At 37.2% G+C, this 19,521-nt stretch overlaps 2 protein-coding genes across 2 annotated transcripts in view; one reads left to right on the forward strand and one right to left on the reverse strand.

Moving 5' to 3' along the window:
* The window catches only part of LOC139123893 (ubiquitin-conjugating enzyme E2 Z-like), a 446,060-nt gene that overhangs the window by 267,376 nt on the left and 159,163 nt on the right, over positions 1–19,521 (reverse strand). The window lies entirely within an intron of this gene.
* LOC139124300 (ankyrin repeat, PH and SEC7 domain containing protein secG-like) overlaps positions 5,296–19,521 on the forward strand; it is a 61,798-nt gene continuing 47,572 nt past the window's right edge. Inside the window, exons 1-3 of the mRNA XM_070690440.1 lie at positions 5,296–5,301; positions 5,651–5,749; positions 18,972–19,070. Coding sequence (XP_070546541.1) covers positions 5,296–5,301; positions 5,651–5,749; positions 18,972–19,070 — 204 coding nt within the window. The remainder of the gene's footprint in view (positions 5,302–5,650; positions 5,750–18,971; positions 19,071–19,521) is intronic.

Raw genomic sequence — 19,521 nt, forward strand, 5'->3', positions numbered from 1 at the left:
TTAAATACTATTGGATTGCAATAATAGATTATGAGACTGAACCAGCTTTGTAACTGAGGTTCGATGAGCGACTTTTACGGCGTCGGATCGTGTAAGCACGTGTTAGTGATTTCAAATAAAAAACCCAAAAAGATTGCAACATTGTAATAAAGGACGTCTTTTGACCGATATGACATTTAACGGATCTCGCAGGCACAGATTCAAACGAAAGTGTTTGTTAGTAGTGAACAGAAATTATTGAAGCGATGTCAAAGAAAATTCAATCTAGTTTATTTTCCTTCAATTTCGGCCCAGCCCGTGAACGGGTAGCATCGGCTCCAGACAATGACACGCCACAGTCACCCGAACCTGACTCGGCCTCTGACATGTCCAGCCAAGAGGTCGCAAGCAGCCCTCCTGAGAAAAGACCAAAATCCGCGATGGCGAGAAAGTACCGACCGAGTGGGAGACGGAGTTCGTGTGGTTGAAGAAACAGGAACTGAAAATTGACGGCCATGAAGTCGATCGAATGTTTTGCTCTATATGCCGTTGCAGTGGAATGAATAATGCTTTCACAAGTGTTGAAGGATGTGGCGACCTCCAGTGATGTGCTGCTCACACGACATCCAGACAGAGAAGATCATAAAATTGCGGTAAAATCTAAGCCGCTGAAGTCACGCATGGAAACCGTCGTCAAGCAAAATGCTGATAGGAGAAAAGATTCGCACGCTGGCATGATTCGTACAGTATATATGATGGCAAAAACAGAAATGGCAGATGATTTGTTTTCGTCACTTATCGAACTTCAGCTACAAAACGACTGCAAGGCACCATTGGAGACAACCCTGTACAAACACTACAGTAGCGTTTTATGAAATGCAAGAAGCAATCGCTTATGTTATAAACGAAGATCTTCAACGTGAAATTATCGCCAGTCCGCTAATATCAGTCATAGTTGACGAGACTGTAAATGTGACAATTGATAAAAAACTTATCGTGTTTCTGAGAATTATTGCGGACGCGAAACCGAAGAACGTTTTTTCGGGTAATATTACTATCCCAGCTGGTAATGCGGAGACGGTGACTGCAGCAATTTTCGCAGAGCTTGAGCGACGAAACATCGATTCAAGGAAGGTAATCGGTCTTGGCTCTGATGGAGCCTCGGTCATGACAGGTCGCCATAACGGAGTGGGAGTACGTATGCGTAGGGTAAACCCGTACTTGACACAAGTCCACTGCGCCGCTCACCGAGTCACTCTTGCTCCGTCGGACGCTTCAAAGGGCGTTGAACAAGTAGCAAAGTATCGGGCAGATCGTCCATGTAGCCGACACGAACACGAAGTGTCTGTTACCGGGGTACCAAAAATATGAAAAATAGTAAAGAGCAACCAGCTGGAAGTTAGTCTAGGAGACCTTAACCGCATATCATTTGCATCTCATTGTCGGCTACATGGACTGTGTGCCAAGTATTGGACGTACTGTGAATTCTGTGTACAATTACTTCGAGTACTCTGCCTCGAGATACGAACGTTTGAGGGAACTTAACCGCGCCACTCGACAATCTTGATTTCTTGAGCCTAAAACAACCGTGTTCTGTGCGCTGGCTATATCCTTATCACGCGCCGTGAAATCAATTCAGAGCAATTGGCCAGCCCTTGTCATGGAGCTCAATGAAGATGCTCGCACTAATCCTACTGCTGATGGAATTGTCCGACAGTTAAAGCAGTACGCGTTCATTGCTTTGACGCACACATTGGCTGATGTTCTGCCAATCATGGATCGACTGAATTTGGTCTTTCAGCGGGAAAATGTTAACTTATCGCTGGTAAAACCCATGGTAAACGCTACGATCGCCAGCCTTGATGAATTACAGCGTGGTCAAATGTCAGGCGTCAATGAGCGAAATTTTGATCTAGAATTTCGGGAGTCAAATCGTCACTTCAGAGGGCACCTCCTGACATTTGCCAGTGACACCAATCTTGCAGCCTACAGCCGAGTACGCGTGGATTTTATCGCGCATCTAACCACAAGTCTCAGGGCTCCCATAGAGAGCTAAGCCGAGCATTGTGAACACCCTACATGAGCAAAAAAAACATTAGGCTGAGCGTGAAAACGCCCTACATGAGAGAAAGAAACATCTGCCCCTACATGTGTAAAAAACATGTTGCATTGTGGGTATTTTCAAGATGGCAGCCGCCATGACAGCCTGCACTGAAAGCTCTGGTGAGTACATATTTTGGTCGATTCTACCGTTGAGAAGCATTATTTGGGAAAAATAAAACATCAGAGTATGCAGCAGTGTTTCAAGTGTCTATGCACATAGTTCATTACATAGCAGAAGCTCAAACTACAAAGATTACTTCAACACAAAATCGCTCAGTGGGTAATTAACTGCTACAACTTTACTTCACAGTGTGCTGTAAACTGTGTACGAGAGACTGAAGCAATGGATGTGCATGTTTACGAGTCTTTTTGGGGGTCGTAAACAGATTTTGTCCTCGACTAGCCAGCTCCAATAACTCAAGTTCACTGAAGACCATTCAAATTATCGGGATGTGCTTATACTTTTATTCATGATATACTAAAGCTAAACCTTTCTGTAAACTGCAAAAAATGATCATATTTCTGTGGTTCAAAAACTCCTAAACTTTTCCTTCATTTACAACAGCATGCAACTCTACATACCTTGCTGTACGGATGGCCATGGGTGAACTTGTCAGAGGACGATCATTGCATTGAGAATGCCACTCAAATCCCAGATGACAACAATAACAATGAAACTGTAACAGCTGATGAAGTGAATGGTACTGATGACAATGAAGGGATTGTAACATTCCAGTAAACACTATCATATCTCTAAATTATATAACAAAAGACAGTTTCGTAGATTGTTCTACAAGTTTTTTGCTCGATAAGGCATGTAGATCATCTGTTATTCTATAAATAGAAAAGCAGAACAATAGGCAGAAAGGAATCTGTTAGCTTTTCTGTCAGCTGTATTTATCCCAGTAGAGTAAAAGCCAACATGGTCTTGTTTTGTATTCTGCAGCACCAAAGTCTGCTTTGGTCAGTGAGTTTTATTGGCATATTTATGGAGATGAGTTCTTTCAAGAAAAGGGCTACACTTGCTGTTTCATACAGTTCTATATGATTATATTCTGTTTATTTTATATTATTTAGTTTCGATAACATGATTTCATTTACTTTGCAAGAAGTAAATATTTGAATAAATAAGTGAAAAATCTTTTCCGTAAAATATTATTAGTTTTGGTATTTCATAAAATGTGAGAGTGCTGGTGAACTGAAGGGAAAGTCACTATTTTTGACATTACTTTCATTTCATCGTATATGTACCGGTATCTAGTAGTCTAGTATCATATTTGGATTTCTTGACGTTACTCAAGTTTAGTTTTGCACTATTGCTTCCAACCTGGTACTGGATAACCAACGGTAGACACTATGCAACTGGCTTACCCTGGAAGTCAATCAGAGAATATGACCCTCTGTTGATTGGATTTAGGATAATAGTGCAGGCAGGGGTTACCAATAACTAATTATGTTTATCAGAGTTACACCTCAGTGATCAAATCATTACTGGTCCCTCTATATTTCTTTTCTACAGTCTGCTAACAGATGATGTTCTCAGCAAGTTTCTTTAGCTTCTTTTATCTAAATTGTATTGTGAGAATCCCTTTCACAATCAACAGTACATGGACTGGTCAAATAAATAACTACTAATTTACACACATTTGGGTAAATATCACTGTCAGTTACCAAAACAGTACCGGTAGAACTATCAACACCCATATCTTTGTTGGAGACCATCAACTGTTTACAATTCTCCATTCCAGCCTCAGTAGAATTTTGATCAACAACTTGGGCATATTCTTACCATCCTTACAAGATTTTGGCACCCCTAAAATGTTAGATATCTAGTAAAGTTTAAAGAAATCATGAATGCAATTTCCAAACGTTTCCACTATTCACCAAAACGTTATAAGAACGTTTAAATTTAAATAGCACTTGGGAAGTGTTAAAGGAAGACAGAACATAACTTTGAAGCAAATGTCCGTATAAGATACCTTTCATTTCACAGATCAGTAACCTCAGTGATCAGTTGCGTTAATGGTTTGTCAACCTTCTTTCAGAGTCTGTTTTCAAAAAAAGTAAAGGCAGTCACACAATTAATTTTGATCAGATCACAAAACAAATCAACATGCATCTGTATGACATAATGAGTAATCCTTGTACCAAGTTTGAATGAAATCGCTCCAGGCAACTCTGAGATATCTGCATGAACAGAAACACGCAAGCACGCATGCACACACAGACATGACCAACCTATAAGTCCCCCCAAACGGTGTCTTATGGGGACTAAAAAGTAGGCATAGCTATGAGGAGTGCTTTCTAAGAGTTCCAAAAATGCTAAATAATATTTTCAAAATTTTAACATTGCATATTTATGCTTCATTACTTTTTTGATAGTTTAGTAAAAGCATTCGAATTATTTTTGTTTGGCTCTAATAATATTATTCAGAAAGCAAAGTACCATCTAACATTGGTAATGAATAATGTTGATGGTAACGTTACAAAAACCATAGCTGAACTTCATTTTCTCATCATTCAAAATTTTTCCACTATTAACAAAAGAGCTTTTGAAATTTAAATAGCATTGGGAAGTGTTAAAAAGAAGACAGAACCATAACTTTAAAGCAAACATTCCATATAAGATAGCTTTAATTTCACAGATCAGTTGTGTTAATGGTTTGTTAACTATCTTTCAGAGTTTGTCTTCAAACAATGTAAAGGCAGTCACACAGCTATTTTGATCAGATCACAAAACTAATCACCATACATCTCTTTCACATAAGGAGTAATCCTTGTACCAAGTTTGAATGAAATTGCTCCAGGTATCTCTGAGATATCTGCCTGAACGGATGCAAGCAAGCACGCACAAACATGACCAAACCTATAAGTCCCCCGAACAGTGTCTTATGGAGACTTAAAAGTAGCCATAGTTATGACGAGTGCTTTCTAAGAGTTCCAAAAAATGATAGATAATATTTTCAAAATTGTAACATTGCCTACTTATGCTTCATTACTTTTTTAATATTTTATTAAAACCATTTGAATTATTTTTGTTTGGCTCTGATAATATTATTCAGAAAGCAAAGAGCCATCTAATATTGAGGATGAATAATGTTGATTGAAACGTTACAATAACCATGGTTTAATGTCATTTTATCATCATTCAAATGAGCACAGTTTATACACAACCAACATACACACACTGACTTTTTGCTAAGAAGATTAAACATGTCGGTATACTCCCAGCTTCCCCCCCCAACCACTAAGTAAAACAGCAATGAAATGGTTTTTGAAAAGTTACACGATTGCTACAAGCAAAGTGTAACACAAGCCAAACTAAAGTAATAAGACCATATTTGAAAGCAAGAGTATCTTTACTATGAATACCATTGATTACCAAGGGGTTGTACATACTCAAGTAAGATTAAATTTATGAAGAGTTCAGAAAGACTCCTATATAGTCATATATACATCTTATGCTAGATAATTTACTTGTGAATTTTTTGTCCGTCAGACCTACCAATAGTGCCAGTGACCTTTTCAAAGGATATATTATTATTTATATCTTTAATTCACTCTTCAGGATGGATTAACTCCACTACACTATGCTGCCTCAAATGGCCATAAAGATGTTGCAGACATTCTCATTGGAGCTAAGGCAAACCTAGAAGCTCTCACAAAGGTAAATGTAACTCCTAAAGCAGAAAGTTATTATGGTGCGCTTCCATTGTTTGCTAATTTGTACGGGTATACATGCCGACCATTGACACATTTGTTTTTTTAATAATTGGGATAACCTTACCAGTGTTCATGCTAGGATATTTTTTTGGTGGCCACATTCCGTAAGTTAGGCGAATTTAGTCCAGACATGAGGCACACTTTGTAGTATCTTTATTACTTAAGGTAGCTTTCCGCCTTCGCGATGACCTCTTTTGAAACGCGAAGTTTGCTATCAAGTTCGATATGTCTAACCAAGTATAATATATCACCTGAAAGCTACTTCTGTGAATTTTTCTGTTTAATCAAGAAAAATAATGGGCAATGAATTTTCATGAAGATATTAGTGAAAGTGTTAAGAAAGTCGGTAAACTGACGTAAAAATTAAGTCAGAGCGGAAGGGGGCTATTGTCTAGGTACCATCGAGTAATTGCACTTCAGAATACTGGCTACAAAACTGTGTCTGAGATTTTTGACAAAAGCCTTAGTTTTTTCAGAGTGCTGAATCAAAGTTTATCAACCGATTAGACTCACAATGCCGTCTAATTAAGCAGCGATAACTCGACTCTAAAGGCCTACATTTAAAAACTGAGACACTGTTTTAGAGACAACTTATTCGACAAATATCTGTGAAAATCTGGTGAACTTCCATTCACACGTTCTCGAGTTAAACTCTTTTGAGCGTGCTGAAAAGTGACAAAAGGCCGAACTAAGAAAATGGCGAGTTAGTGAATTGGTTCGGTTTTTCCATTATGAATGGCCATAAACAATTTACTCGACAGATAAAACACCAAAACAAGATAGATCAACGTTTTAGCCAAAACAGTATTTTCACTCATTAAAATCAGTGTCAGCTGTTAAAATAAGGCTAAAAAGGGCGAATTTCGGGAGCGATGTTTCCTCTCAGAGCACAATGTACACAGTGACCGATGACTAAATAAACTTGAGGAGTGTCCAGGAAGGGATTATGCATAATAATGACATATTAGCTGTAAGATGTACACAGAATATTAACTGTGAAACCTAACTGTTGGGACTGCTATGGCATCTCGATGCCGTCTACACAAGCGTAAATATAATGCAATATTATGTCAGCATTCGATCCAGGGAAGGGTTCATATCCGCGGAAGGTTCTAATAGAGCTATCCCTATAATGAGTGACATAACGAATTGAATATCGTTGACACCACAGCTAAAAGAACCTGCATTCATATGTAGATAAAGATTGGCAGTGTTTGTGATCATGAATGTAAAAAATACCTCCATGTTCATTGCTGTGATTCAGTCAGCTGCTATTTTTTTTCGAACTTCACGCGCCGTAAATACAGATTAACACTTACTACTCAACTCCGAGTGTTTCAAGGACAATAGTTTGCCTTCGCTCTTTACAACATTTCTGAGGTGAAGACGTTTCTCTAGTCATTTTGGCTGACATAGCCAAATGCCATTCAGCGCCAACAAAGTCAAGGGAGAGAATTTGAGAAAACTTGTAGATTAAGACAAGAACGTGATGTTATCAGAGTGCTGTTCTCGTCGAGGGCTGTCCCAAAACTCTGTCATCGGTATATTTACAAATTCCTCTCACTAGCACAAATCATCGTCATCGCGTTAAAGTTTTGCTGTAGTAGGATCCTTTATCTGACATTCTCAGGCTATCTTTTACACTCGTGGGCACTGATCGGTGTGGTTGTTTTGGACTTCCAATGACCCTTTTTTCGATTTCTTTCTTTCACGATGCTGTTTCTGTCTCTACCTTGGACCATAAACATGTACGGGTACATCACGGTATTCATGTATTGGCCGTCGCTATGTGGCCTCCAATGGAACGTACCATTTATGTGTACGGGACGGCCGGAGCTTCTCCAACAACTGCTTCGGATTCTTTCTAAAACGTGCAAAAGTGTCTCAAATAAAACATTCAATGTGTGGAAAAGCAACTACAAATACATGGCTTACCGAATCGACTCGTCTGACTAGGATTATGCTGCCAGTGTAGTCTTAGGATTCTGATCAAAACTACTGTCTGCCCCAATGATCATTGAAACAAGGTCCTTCCAGGTCACAAAAGGTCAATGGGCGGGCGATATCTGACAAGCAAACTTGACCATGACATTAAATCACTTTTATTTGAGAATGCTTACAGGTCCTGCCATTATTCATGCTGTAGATTGTAACACTCGATATATGCTGCTATTTGTACTAACTTGAAATAAAATCGTCATAAATGTCACATCGTACGTCTGGCCTCATTGTGTCGCTGATACTCAGAAGTTGACATCTTTTTGTAGCGGCCACCCTATGAGAAACACGTACGATCCACCGTTCTGCGCCTGATCGCTACCCATACACACGATCAGTGACGATGGTCTTGACACACGCAGTTACGGTAGGTGTGATTGGGATTTTCTCAGCGGATGTTGTCAGAGTGCATGCGACAATTCGGTGGCACTGCCACTTAGCTTAATCCCTTGCCAATCACGACTTAGCGGTAGTCTCAAAACGCAAAAATGTGCATCTGTTCCTCTTGAAAATAAATTGTATCACAAAACTTCAGCCAGAAACAGAAACTTTAATACCATGATATTCTTACACTCAAGATCAATATTACAGGAATACGTTTAAGGAAAAAAAACAAATTTTCTTGTTTCGACATAAAATACCCCGGTAAATGTGGAAAGCTACCTTAAACAAAATAATTATGTAACTTGAACAAACCACTACTTACACTATAAAGTATTAATAGGAATTGTCAATGGTACACTCAGCATTTAATTACTAGTCTCATGCGCACATTGAGTTCAGGCATTTAATAACATATAAATACTGTCCATGGTACACACGTAGATAAGCATTAGTTCATTGGCACATGCTGTTTACTGTCTCACAATAAATCAGAGTCAACTTCTTTTTCTTTCAAAGTTTGTTGCAGAGCACTGAGGCCTTGCTAGATCAAATGAATGACAGATTGCATTGTGTTAACACTTTCCCTTTGCTGATTTTCAGGCAATATGCTCAGATTTCATCTCTCTTTTCGTGGGTCCATTTGGCAAATGACTCTTGCAAACTGAAATCAGAAATAGGGGGTCCCTCTATATTTCTTTTCCACAGTCTACTAACAGATGATGTTCTCAGCAAGATTCTTTAGCTTCTTTTATCTAAATTGTATTGTGAGAATCCCCTTTCACAATCAACAGTACATGGACTGGTCAAATAAATAACTACTAATTTACACACATTTGGGTAAATATCACTGTCAGTTACCAAAACAGATACCGGTAGAACTATCAACACCCATATCTTTGTTGGAGACCATCAACTGTTTTACAATTCTCCATTCCAGCCTTAGTAGAATTTTGATCAACAACTTGGGCATATTCTTAACCATCCTTACAAGATTTTGGCACCCCTAAAATGTTAGATATCTAGTAAAGTTTAAAAAATCATGAATGCAATTTCCAAACGTTTCCACTATTCACCAAGAACGTTTGAAATTTAAATAGCACTTGGGAAGTGTTAAAGGAAGACAGAACCATAACTTTGAAGCAAATGATCCGCATAAGATACCTTTCATTTCACAGATCAGTAACCTCAGTGATCAGTTGCGTTAATGGTTTGTTAACCTTCTTTCAGAGTCTGTTTTCAAAAAAAGTAAAGGCAGTCACACAGTTAATTTTAATCAGATCACAAAACTAATCAACATGCATCTCTATGACATAAGGAGTAATCCTTGTACCAAGTTTGAATGAAATCGCTCCAGGCATCTCTGAGATATCTGCATGAACAGAAACATGCACGCACGCACAGACATAGTCTAGTCGGAAGGTAGGGTTCCCATGCACCCCATGGATGTATTTTTTTAACTACATTTTTGTAATCCTTAGGGTCTATATTTAATGAATTTTGATGTTCCCAAAATCAAATCGTGTCCCATGGGGTTCATTTGGCGCCATCTTTGCCGCCATCTTGGCCGCCATCTTGGATTTCAACAATGGGGTAGGGGTCACGTATCTACCGCTCGACGGAAACAGAAACAATAAAATACTATAAACGTTACATTTTTAGAAAGCCAAGATCATGGCCTTTTCATTGATATATAACTTAATAGGGATTAATTAATATTCGAACGTCGATTAGACTTTATATCGGTCATTGGCCGTAAATCGTAAAATTTGCGAAATTTCACATCCAATAATTAAGTTCCCGTTCCTCCAAACAATTTTTCATAAGGTATTTATATATTTTTTGGAAGAACTCAGTGCAATAAACAAGAAAAACAACATTGAAAGTATGTGCCTTGAGATTAAGTGGGTGCATGAGCTTGTTTTCTTATTACGCGGTATGCCATATATCCGTGTGTAACATAAGGGGTAGGGGTAATGTTTCCCTTTCTGTTTCGAATCATGAATGATCAAACCATAAAAATGTTACATTTTTTGAAAGTGCTGTATCAGACCTTTCTAAAATATATAGATTTATGGGGAAAAGTTGCGTATTTAAAAGTTACAAAGCTTAAACATTCGGTTTGTGTCGATTTTAAGTGATTTTTTAAGAACGAAATTACAACATATGGGGTAGGGGTAATGTTTCCCTTTCTGCCTCGAATCATGAATTACGAAACCATATAAATGTTACACTGTTTGAAAGCTCTGAAATGGGCCTTTCCAAACATGTATAGTTTTATTGGGAAAAGTCCATATTTTAAAGTTACAAAGCTTATGCCTTTCAGCTTGTGTCAATTTTAAGTGATTTTTTAAGGACGAAATTACAACATATGGGGTAGGGGTAATGTTTCCCTTTCTGCCTCGAACCATGAATTATGAAACCATATAAATGTTATACTGTTTGAAAGCTCTGTAATTGGCCTTTCCAAACATGTATAGTTTAATTGGGAAAAGTCCATATTTTAAAGTTACAAAGCTTAAACCTTTCGGTTTGTGTCAATTTTAAGTGATTTTTAAGAACGAAATTACAACATATGGGGTAGGGGTAATGTTTCCCTTTCTGCCTCGAATCATGAATTACGAAACCATATAAATGTTACACTGTTTGAAAGCTCTGAAATGGGCCTTTCCAAACATGTATAGTTTTATTGGGAAAAGTCCATATTTTAAAGTTACAAAGCTTATGCTTTTCAGCTTGTGTCAATTTTAAGTGATTTTTTTAAGGACGAAATTACAACATATGGGGTAGGGGTAATGTTTCCCTTTCTGCCTCGAATCATAATTACGAAACCATATAAATGTTACACTGTTTGAAAGCTCTGAAATGGGCCTTTCCAAACATGTATAGTTTTATTGGGAAAAGTCCATATTTTAAAGTTACAAAGCTTAAACCTTTCAGCTTGTGTCAATTTTAAGTGATTTTTAAGAACGAAATTACAACATATGGGGTAGGGGTAATGTTTCCCTTTCTGCCTCGAATCATGAATTATGAAACCATATAAATGTTATACTGTTTGAAAGCTCTAAAATGGGCCTTTCCAAACATGTATAGTTTTATTGGGAAAAGTCCATATTTTAAAGTTACAAAGCTTATGCCTTTCAGTTTGTGTCAATTTTAAGTGATTTTTAAAAAAATTATAATATAAGGGTAGGGTAATGTTTCCCGTTTGCCTTGAACCATGAATTATGAAACCATATAATTGTTTTACTGTTTAAAGCTCTGAAATTGGCCTTTCCAAAAATGTATAGTTTCATTGGGGAAAGTTGCATATTTGAAAGTTACAAAGCTTAAGCCGTTCAGTTTGTGTCAATTTTAAGTGATTTTTTGAACAATATGCACAAAACAGTTAGTCCGTTGGCCAGGTATCGAAATCATCCCCTCTAAGGCATTTTACCCACTATGATTTTCTGTTAGCTAGTATTCTCAGCTGTCATAATCTGCTTATTTTCCATTTAACTGATGGTGTGTGAGAGTGTAACGACTTGTTTGTGAAGGGCTGTCACACCCTCAGTAGTAAAATAGGAATGGGTTAGGGGTAACATATTTACCGCTAGTCGGAAACAAAAACAAAAAAGTACCATAAACAATACATTCTTAGAAAGCCCAGATAATCCCCTTACCATTGGTATACAACTAAACGGGGATAAATCGATATTCAAACATCGATTAGATTTTATATCGGACATGAAATGTAAATTGTAAAATTTGCTTAATTTCAAACCCAATATTAAGTTCACGTTCCTCCAAACAATTTTTACAAGGTATTTATATATCATTTGAAAGAACTTAATGCAATAGAGAAGTAAAAAACATTAAAAGAGTGTATATTCTTGAGACGTATGGGGTGCGTCGTTTGTTAACCTAATATATGGTATGCCGTACATCCCTCTATAATATACATTTAAGGGATAGGGGTATGGGTAATGTTTCCTCTCCTACCAAACGCAGCGAATAAGGAAGCCACATAAATATCATATCTCTGAAACACTAACGCAGTTGTTTTTCCAACAAGATATGGCTTGATTGGGTAATTCAAAAATTATGCAGTGACAATGCCTAAACTCAAAAGTTTGTGTTACTTTACTGACATTTACTTGTTAAAAGGAACATAGAAAATACTCTATAGGCATTAAATAGCACTAAAAGCTAAAATGGTGGTTATAAAAGACGTTTTACTCATTTCAATAACTCAAATTAGGGAAAGAAAGTTAACAGCTATAATATGTCAAGAATTATATATTCCAAACCCACAAACACTAAATTGGATGTCATAGTCGTCATGCAAAGTTGATATGACAGCAGCAACAATCAATCCCTTTCTTTAATTGTATCGCGAGAGATATATAAGCAATAAAGCACCACTTTGAAAGGATACCACACGGTTTCGACCGGTAAACAACATATACGCACGAACTTCAGTCGTTTGTATAAGGAGTGAAATGGTCAAAACCGAGCTCGAGAGGTGTACCCAACTTAGGGGCGACGTCAAAAGTTCAATAAGGAAAAAAACTTAATTCTTTTAGTTTGGGGGTGGGGGGGTTTTGACCTAAAAAAGTTTCTATCCTACAAATCGATTTAAGGTAAAAATTGCCAGGGGAATGAATATTTTGAAAAAATAGAGCAGAAATGCACACTTTCGTGTTGAAGCCAGCGGAGGGAGTTGTTTTAACACGGTGCAGAGCTGCACCTGGCCTAGTTAGTGTAAACAATGCAGGCTGTTGGCCTCTGTTCCACCATAGACGGTAGTTTCTCTACTGTCTATATGGTTGCACTCGGAATTTATAATTGTATTTTGCTACATTTCTGGTGCACGTGTAGTCTGCCTGAATGGAGTAGTGTGAACTGAGTTGTTACAACCACCAGGACAGTTGAGATAGTTTTTATACCTCTGGAAGGAGAAACCTGGACTTTATTGTTGTTGTTCTTGTTCATTCATTGTTAGTATGTTGTATTTATATTTGATGAAACACAAAGTGTGCTTTATCTTTTAGCATTATTTTTATGATTTTACTTTCAAACTAAAATAAGTTGGTGACAATGTAGTCATTTAGGTCTGTGTACACACTTATAACTACCTGCCGGGGCTATATATGCAATTTTGAACAAGATAAAGATTACACTGCGATTAAATGTTCGCCCAAACATTAAATCACAGCTCTAGCCCCATGCAGAAAAGCTAAAACCTTGATACTATGCATATCTGCACTGAAATCTTCATATAAACTGCACAGAGTAGTCCAAATTGTAATGCATAGGGTGAATGTTTTCAACTGTGACACTGTATGTTTTGATCCTTTTTAATATTACCAATTTTTGAAAATGCCAGGAAATCAAAATGACCGTTAAAATTTTAATTTACATGTGAAATGTTACTGAAAGGAATGTTTTCTAATGCAGTGAAAGTTCATATCTCTTCAGAGGGTAGATTTCAGAAAGGAGAGAATAGGTAGATAATTTGAGGTCAACAAATTTAAGAGTTACAGCTAGTGGGGCTTTAACGATGCATTACTTTATTTCACCCCTAATTGACTGATCCTTAGCTTTGCTTTACATACAAAGAGCCTGGCAACAGGTTCAATATAAGTCAATTAAGTTTCTAGGGGGGTGGGGGGTTTGGGGAGAACTAAGGGAATTAAGTTTGTTATCCTACATTGAACTTTTGACGTCGCCCCTTATAGGGGTTGTTTATCGCTATATTATATCAGTATATTGAAACTTGTGATGAAAATACAAACAATGTGAAAGAAACCCACTTTGGAGATAGGAATGGCCAACTTTACAGTATATCGTAATACATGCACAGTCACGTGACCGTCTGGGCAAATCAGAGCTCACTATTAATAGTGTTACTTTTAATGCCACACGGGAACACGAGAGAATCTTTTATCGCCGAAAACCAATCACCATTAATCCACAATATAGCTTCTCCATAATAAGATAAGATGGATCGACAACACTTTACCTTCCTTACCAGAAAACAAGAGATCATAACCAATTTTCGAAATTATTTTACAACGCAGAACACTACATACTCCCAATGAGGATTACATTTTCGACTGGGTACTAAAATTCAATAGCAAAATAATTCTGGAACTAAAACCCGAAAAGCCAAATGTCACAGAACGCATTCAAATTACGCAACTAAATAGTAAACAGAAGGCAAACAAACACTCTCTACACCAAGCAATAAGAAGGCGAGACAAACCTCAGAAAATGACTAAAAAGGCTTATATTTCAATTGACACCTCAATGTTTAAAATGCCTTGTGAGTGAATCTATCATTAGTTTCTTATCATGGATGACATTTAACCAATGTTAGACCCTGACGTCTTTGAAGCAAAGACCCTACAAACGGACGTTTTAGGGTCAATGCTTGAAGATACCATTCCCACCAGCATGATCGAATCAGAGAGACTAGATTGATCTAACTTTCGAGCTAGATCAGCCACCAGCAGCTGAGAAAAAATATGTCACATAATCATCAGAGTCAAGTGAGGTAGACAACGCTTCACACATTATACTCCACAGAGAGGACATTCTTACACAATTCACAAAAAGCGTTCAAAGCTTCGTTAAAGGCATTGTTCGCGATCCCAGGGACGGGCATGGCTGGTGGTGTGGCAAATGCAAAATGTTAGTCATGCTGATCAAGGTGTATCAAGTAATAGCAAGTAATGATGGAATATAAACTTTGTGAAAAGTTGAGAAAATTTGCCACTTCTTTGATTGTATGTTTTACATTCCATGTTGTACTAGCCTGTACTATACATGAACAGTCAATACATCCGGCGAGTATTCTGTGCTGTTCTTTTATAGTTAGGTCCCCGCAATCCGAGATAAGTCTTTCTATAGTGTCAACCATTCTCTTCGATTACTGTAATCTACTCAAATAAATTCCCATTTAACTCATTTGTATGATTACAGGGAAGCCTAAGCCTATCTCTTACAATCTAAGATTTGAGATATTTGACAACAATATGTATGCAATTTTCATATTTTTCATAGGCCTAAATAACACACAGAAGAAAGTCATACTCAATGTTTTGTCCAATTGAAAGTCAAATTTTCACCGAAACAAGTAGAGATGGCCATCTGTAAGCCAAACGAGAATTAATATTAGCAAAGATGGATATTAATTGAGCCTTTCCCATTTCCGATCCCAGTTACTCATACAACGGGGTATAAGCGAAAGCCAAGAGTATCGAATGTGTTGAAACCTAAGTGGCCCCTATTCAGTACCACGTAGCCTACAGGTTTACCTTAAAGATACTTACCAGGCCAAAATACCGAGTGTTGAATTCCTTCAAAAGTGGCAACACCTGGAAAGACACTGCGGCAAACCAATTTATCACCCTGATCTCTAACTATTTACCTCTACACCAAAAAAGCACCGGGACTCAAGACAGTTGTACATCACAAACTTAAGAGAGCGATCGAAGACACTCGCTACACAGAACGCAGGATGGAAGGCTGCAAAGACGATTCTTCAAATAGGCAAGAAAAGGCTAAAAACAACAAAACATTCACAGCAACGACGACAGGTCGGGTTTTCTTCCTATACTACGGTACAAAACCAAACCAAAGGGTCTTTCAAGGCTACCGCACTTCCTTAAAGCCCGGCTCGAAATGGACTGGGATCATGATTAGTGCCAAGTTTGGTTGGGCGTTTTGGGGCATGGCTCTGCATAATGAGTCTGTTGGTAACGGTTGCGATCGTTCGCATTATCTGCGGATCTGTTTGCTCTCAGATCACGCTCAGGCTCGGACTAATATAGATACGTACAGCCTTCGTTTCAAGGTTCGTTTCAGTCATGCCATGGCAAATACTCGAAATAAAAAGAAAGGAAAACTATCAACTTAATCAAACAAGAGTTTGCTTGAATGAATTTACCGAAGTTTCAGGCCATATCAACGTTCGTTATGTGAATGATTCAGCTGCTGACCGCCATGTACATACGGAATATTGGCGCCATCTAAAGTCGAATAATTATCAAAAAAGTAAAACGCTTATATCTGGGCTTTCTAAGAATGTATTGTTTATGGTACTTTTTTGTTTTTGTTTCCGACTAGCGGTAAATATGTTACCCCTAACCCATTCCTATTTTACTACCGAGGGCGTGACAGCCCTTCACAAACAAGTCGTTACACTCTCACACACCATCAGTTAAATGGAAAATAAGCAGATTATGACAGCTGAGAATACTAGCTAACAGAAAATCATAGTGGGTAAAATGCCTTAGAGGGGATGATTTCGATACCTGGCCAACGGACTAACTGTTTTGTGCATATTGTTCAAAAATCACTTAAAATTGACACAAACTGAAAGGCTTAAGCTTTGTAACTTTCAAATATGCAACTTTCCACAATAAAATTATACACTTTGGAAAGGCCAATTTCAGAGCTTTCGAACAGTATAACATTTATATGGTTTCATAATTCATGGTTCAAGGCAGAACGGGAAACATTACCCCTACCCCTTATATTATAATTTGTTTAAAAAATCACTTAAAATTGACACAAACTGAAAGGCTTAAGCTTTGTAACCTTCAAATATGCAACTTTCCCCAATGAAACTATACACTTTGGAAAAGCCAATTTCAGAGCTTTCAAACAGTATACATTTATATGGTTTCATAATTCATGGTTCAAGGCAGAACGGGAAACATTACCCCTACCCTTATATATTATAATTTTGTTCAAAAATCACTTAAAATTGACACAAACTGAAAGGCTTAAGCTTTGTAACTTTCAAATATGAAACTTTCCCCAATAAAACTATACATTTTGGAAAGGCCAATTTCAGAGCTTTCAAACAGTATAACATTTATATGGTTTCATAATTCATGGTTCGAGGCAGAAAGGGAATCATTACCCCTACCCCTTATATTTTAATTTTGTTAAAGAAAATCACTTAAAATTGACACAAACTGAAAGGCATAAGCTTTGTAACTTTAAAATATGCGACTTTTCCTGATGAAACTATACATGTTTGCAAAGGCCAATTACAGAGCTTTCAAACAGTATAACATTTATATGGTTTCATAATTCATGGGTCGAGGCAGAAAGGGAAACATTACCCCTACCCCATATGTTGTAATTTCGTCCTTAAAGAATCACTTAAAATTACACAAACTGAAAGGCATAAACTTTGTAACTTTAAAATATGGACTTTTCCCAATAAAACTATACATGTTTGGAAAGGCCCATTACAGGGCTTTTAAACAGTATAACATTTATATGGTTTCGTCATTCATGGTTCGAGGCAGAAAGGGAAACATTACCCCTACCCCATATGTTGTAATTTCGTTCTTAAAAAATCACTTAAAATCGACACAAACTGAAAGGTTTAAGCTTTGTAACTTTTAAATATGCGACTTTTCCCCATAAATCTATATATTTTAGAAAGGTCTGATGCAGCACTTTCAAAAAATGTAACATTTTTATGGTTTCATCATTCATGATTCGAAACAGAAAGGAAACATTACCCCTACCCCTTATGTTACACACGGATATGTGGCATACCGTGTAATAAGAAACAAGCTCATGCACCCACTAAATCTCAAGACACATACTTTTAATCTTGTTTGTCTTGTTTATTGCACTGAGTTCTTCCAAAAATATATAAATACCTTATGAAAATTGTTTGGAGGAACGGGAACTTAATTATTGGGTGTGAAATTTCGCAAATTTTACGATTTACGGCCAATGACCGATATAAAGTCTAATCGACGTTCAAATATTAATTAATCTCTATTAAGTTATATATCAATGAAAGGCCATGATCTTGGCTTTCTAAAAATGTAACGTTTATAGTATTTTATTGTTTCTGTTTCCTCGAGCGGTAGATACGTGACCCCTACCCCATCGTTGAAATCCAAGATGGCGGCCAAGATGGCGGCAAAGATGGCGCCAAATGAACCCCATGGGACACGATTTGATTTTGGGAACATCAAATTCATTAAATATAGACCCTAAGGATTACAAAAATGTAGGTTAAAAAAATACATCCATGGGGTGCATTGGAACCCTACCTTCCGACCCGACTAAATGACCAAACCTATAAGTCCCCCCGAACGGTGTCTGATGGGACTAAAATGTAGGCAGAGCTATGAGGAGTGCTTTCTAAGAGTTCCAAAAATGCTAGATAATATTTTCAAAATTTTAACATTACCTATTTATGCTTCATTATTTTTTCAATACTTTAGTAAACCATTCAAATTAGTTTTGTTTGGCTCTGATAATATTATTCAGAAAGAAAAGTACCATCTAACATTGGTAATGAATAATGTTGATGGTAACGTTGCAATAACCATAGCTGAACTTCATTTTCTCATCATTCAAAAGAGCACAGATTGTACACAACCCACGTATATAAACTGACTTTTGGTTAAGAAGATAAACATACCGGTATACTGTCAGCTACCCCCAACCACCACCACTATGGTTCAAAACGCAACGGAATTGTTTTTTGAACAGTTACACGTTTGCTACTAGCACAGTACAATACAAGCCAAACTAAAGTAATATGACCATATATTATTAAGAGTATCTTTACAATCAATATCATTGATTGCACAAGGGGATTGTGCATACTCAAGTAACATTTCAATTTCTTAAGAGTTCAAAAAGACTCCTATATAGTCATATTCTAGATAATGTACTTGTGATGTTTTTCCATCGGACCTACTGAAAGTACCAGTGATCTTTTCAAGGATATATTATTTATATCTTTAATTCTTCTTCAGAATGGTTTTACTCCACTGCAATATGCTGCCTCAAATGGCCATAAAGATGTTGCAGAGATTCTCATTGGTGCTAAGGCTAATATAGAAGCTCTCTCAAAGGTAAGTGTAACTACTTAAGCAGAAAGTGATAATGGTGCACTGCCATTGTTTGCCAATTTGTACTGGTATACATGCCAAACTATAGCATGTTGTTTTTAATAATCGGGATAACCTTACCTGTGTTCATGGTAGGAATTTTTTTTGGTGGCCACACTCGATGGGTGTGGCAAATTTAGTCCAGAAATTTTTGGCCACAACTAAAGTTTATTAGCCACACAAATCAAATTGAAAATTGAATATGGAAGACATGACATAAAGAGTCACACTTGGTAGTAACTTTATTGCTTAAACGATTCAGTTGTGTATATTGAAGAAACCACTGCTTACACTATAAAGTAGTTATTAGGAATTGTCAATGGTACACTCAGCAGGTAAGTACTAGTGTCATACGCACATTGATCAGGCATTTAATAGCATATAAGCACTGTCCATGGTACACGCCACAGGTAAG

Source organism: Ptychodera flava, assembly GCF_041260155.1.
Source record: "Ptychodera flava strain L36383 chromosome 23 unlocalized genomic scaffold, AS_Pfla_20210202 Scaffold_23__1_contigs__length_28996876_pilon, whole genome shotgun sequence".
In the NCBI taxonomy this organism is placed as follows: Eukaryota; Metazoa; Hemichordata; class Enteropneusta; family Ptychoderidae; genus Ptychodera; species Ptychodera flava.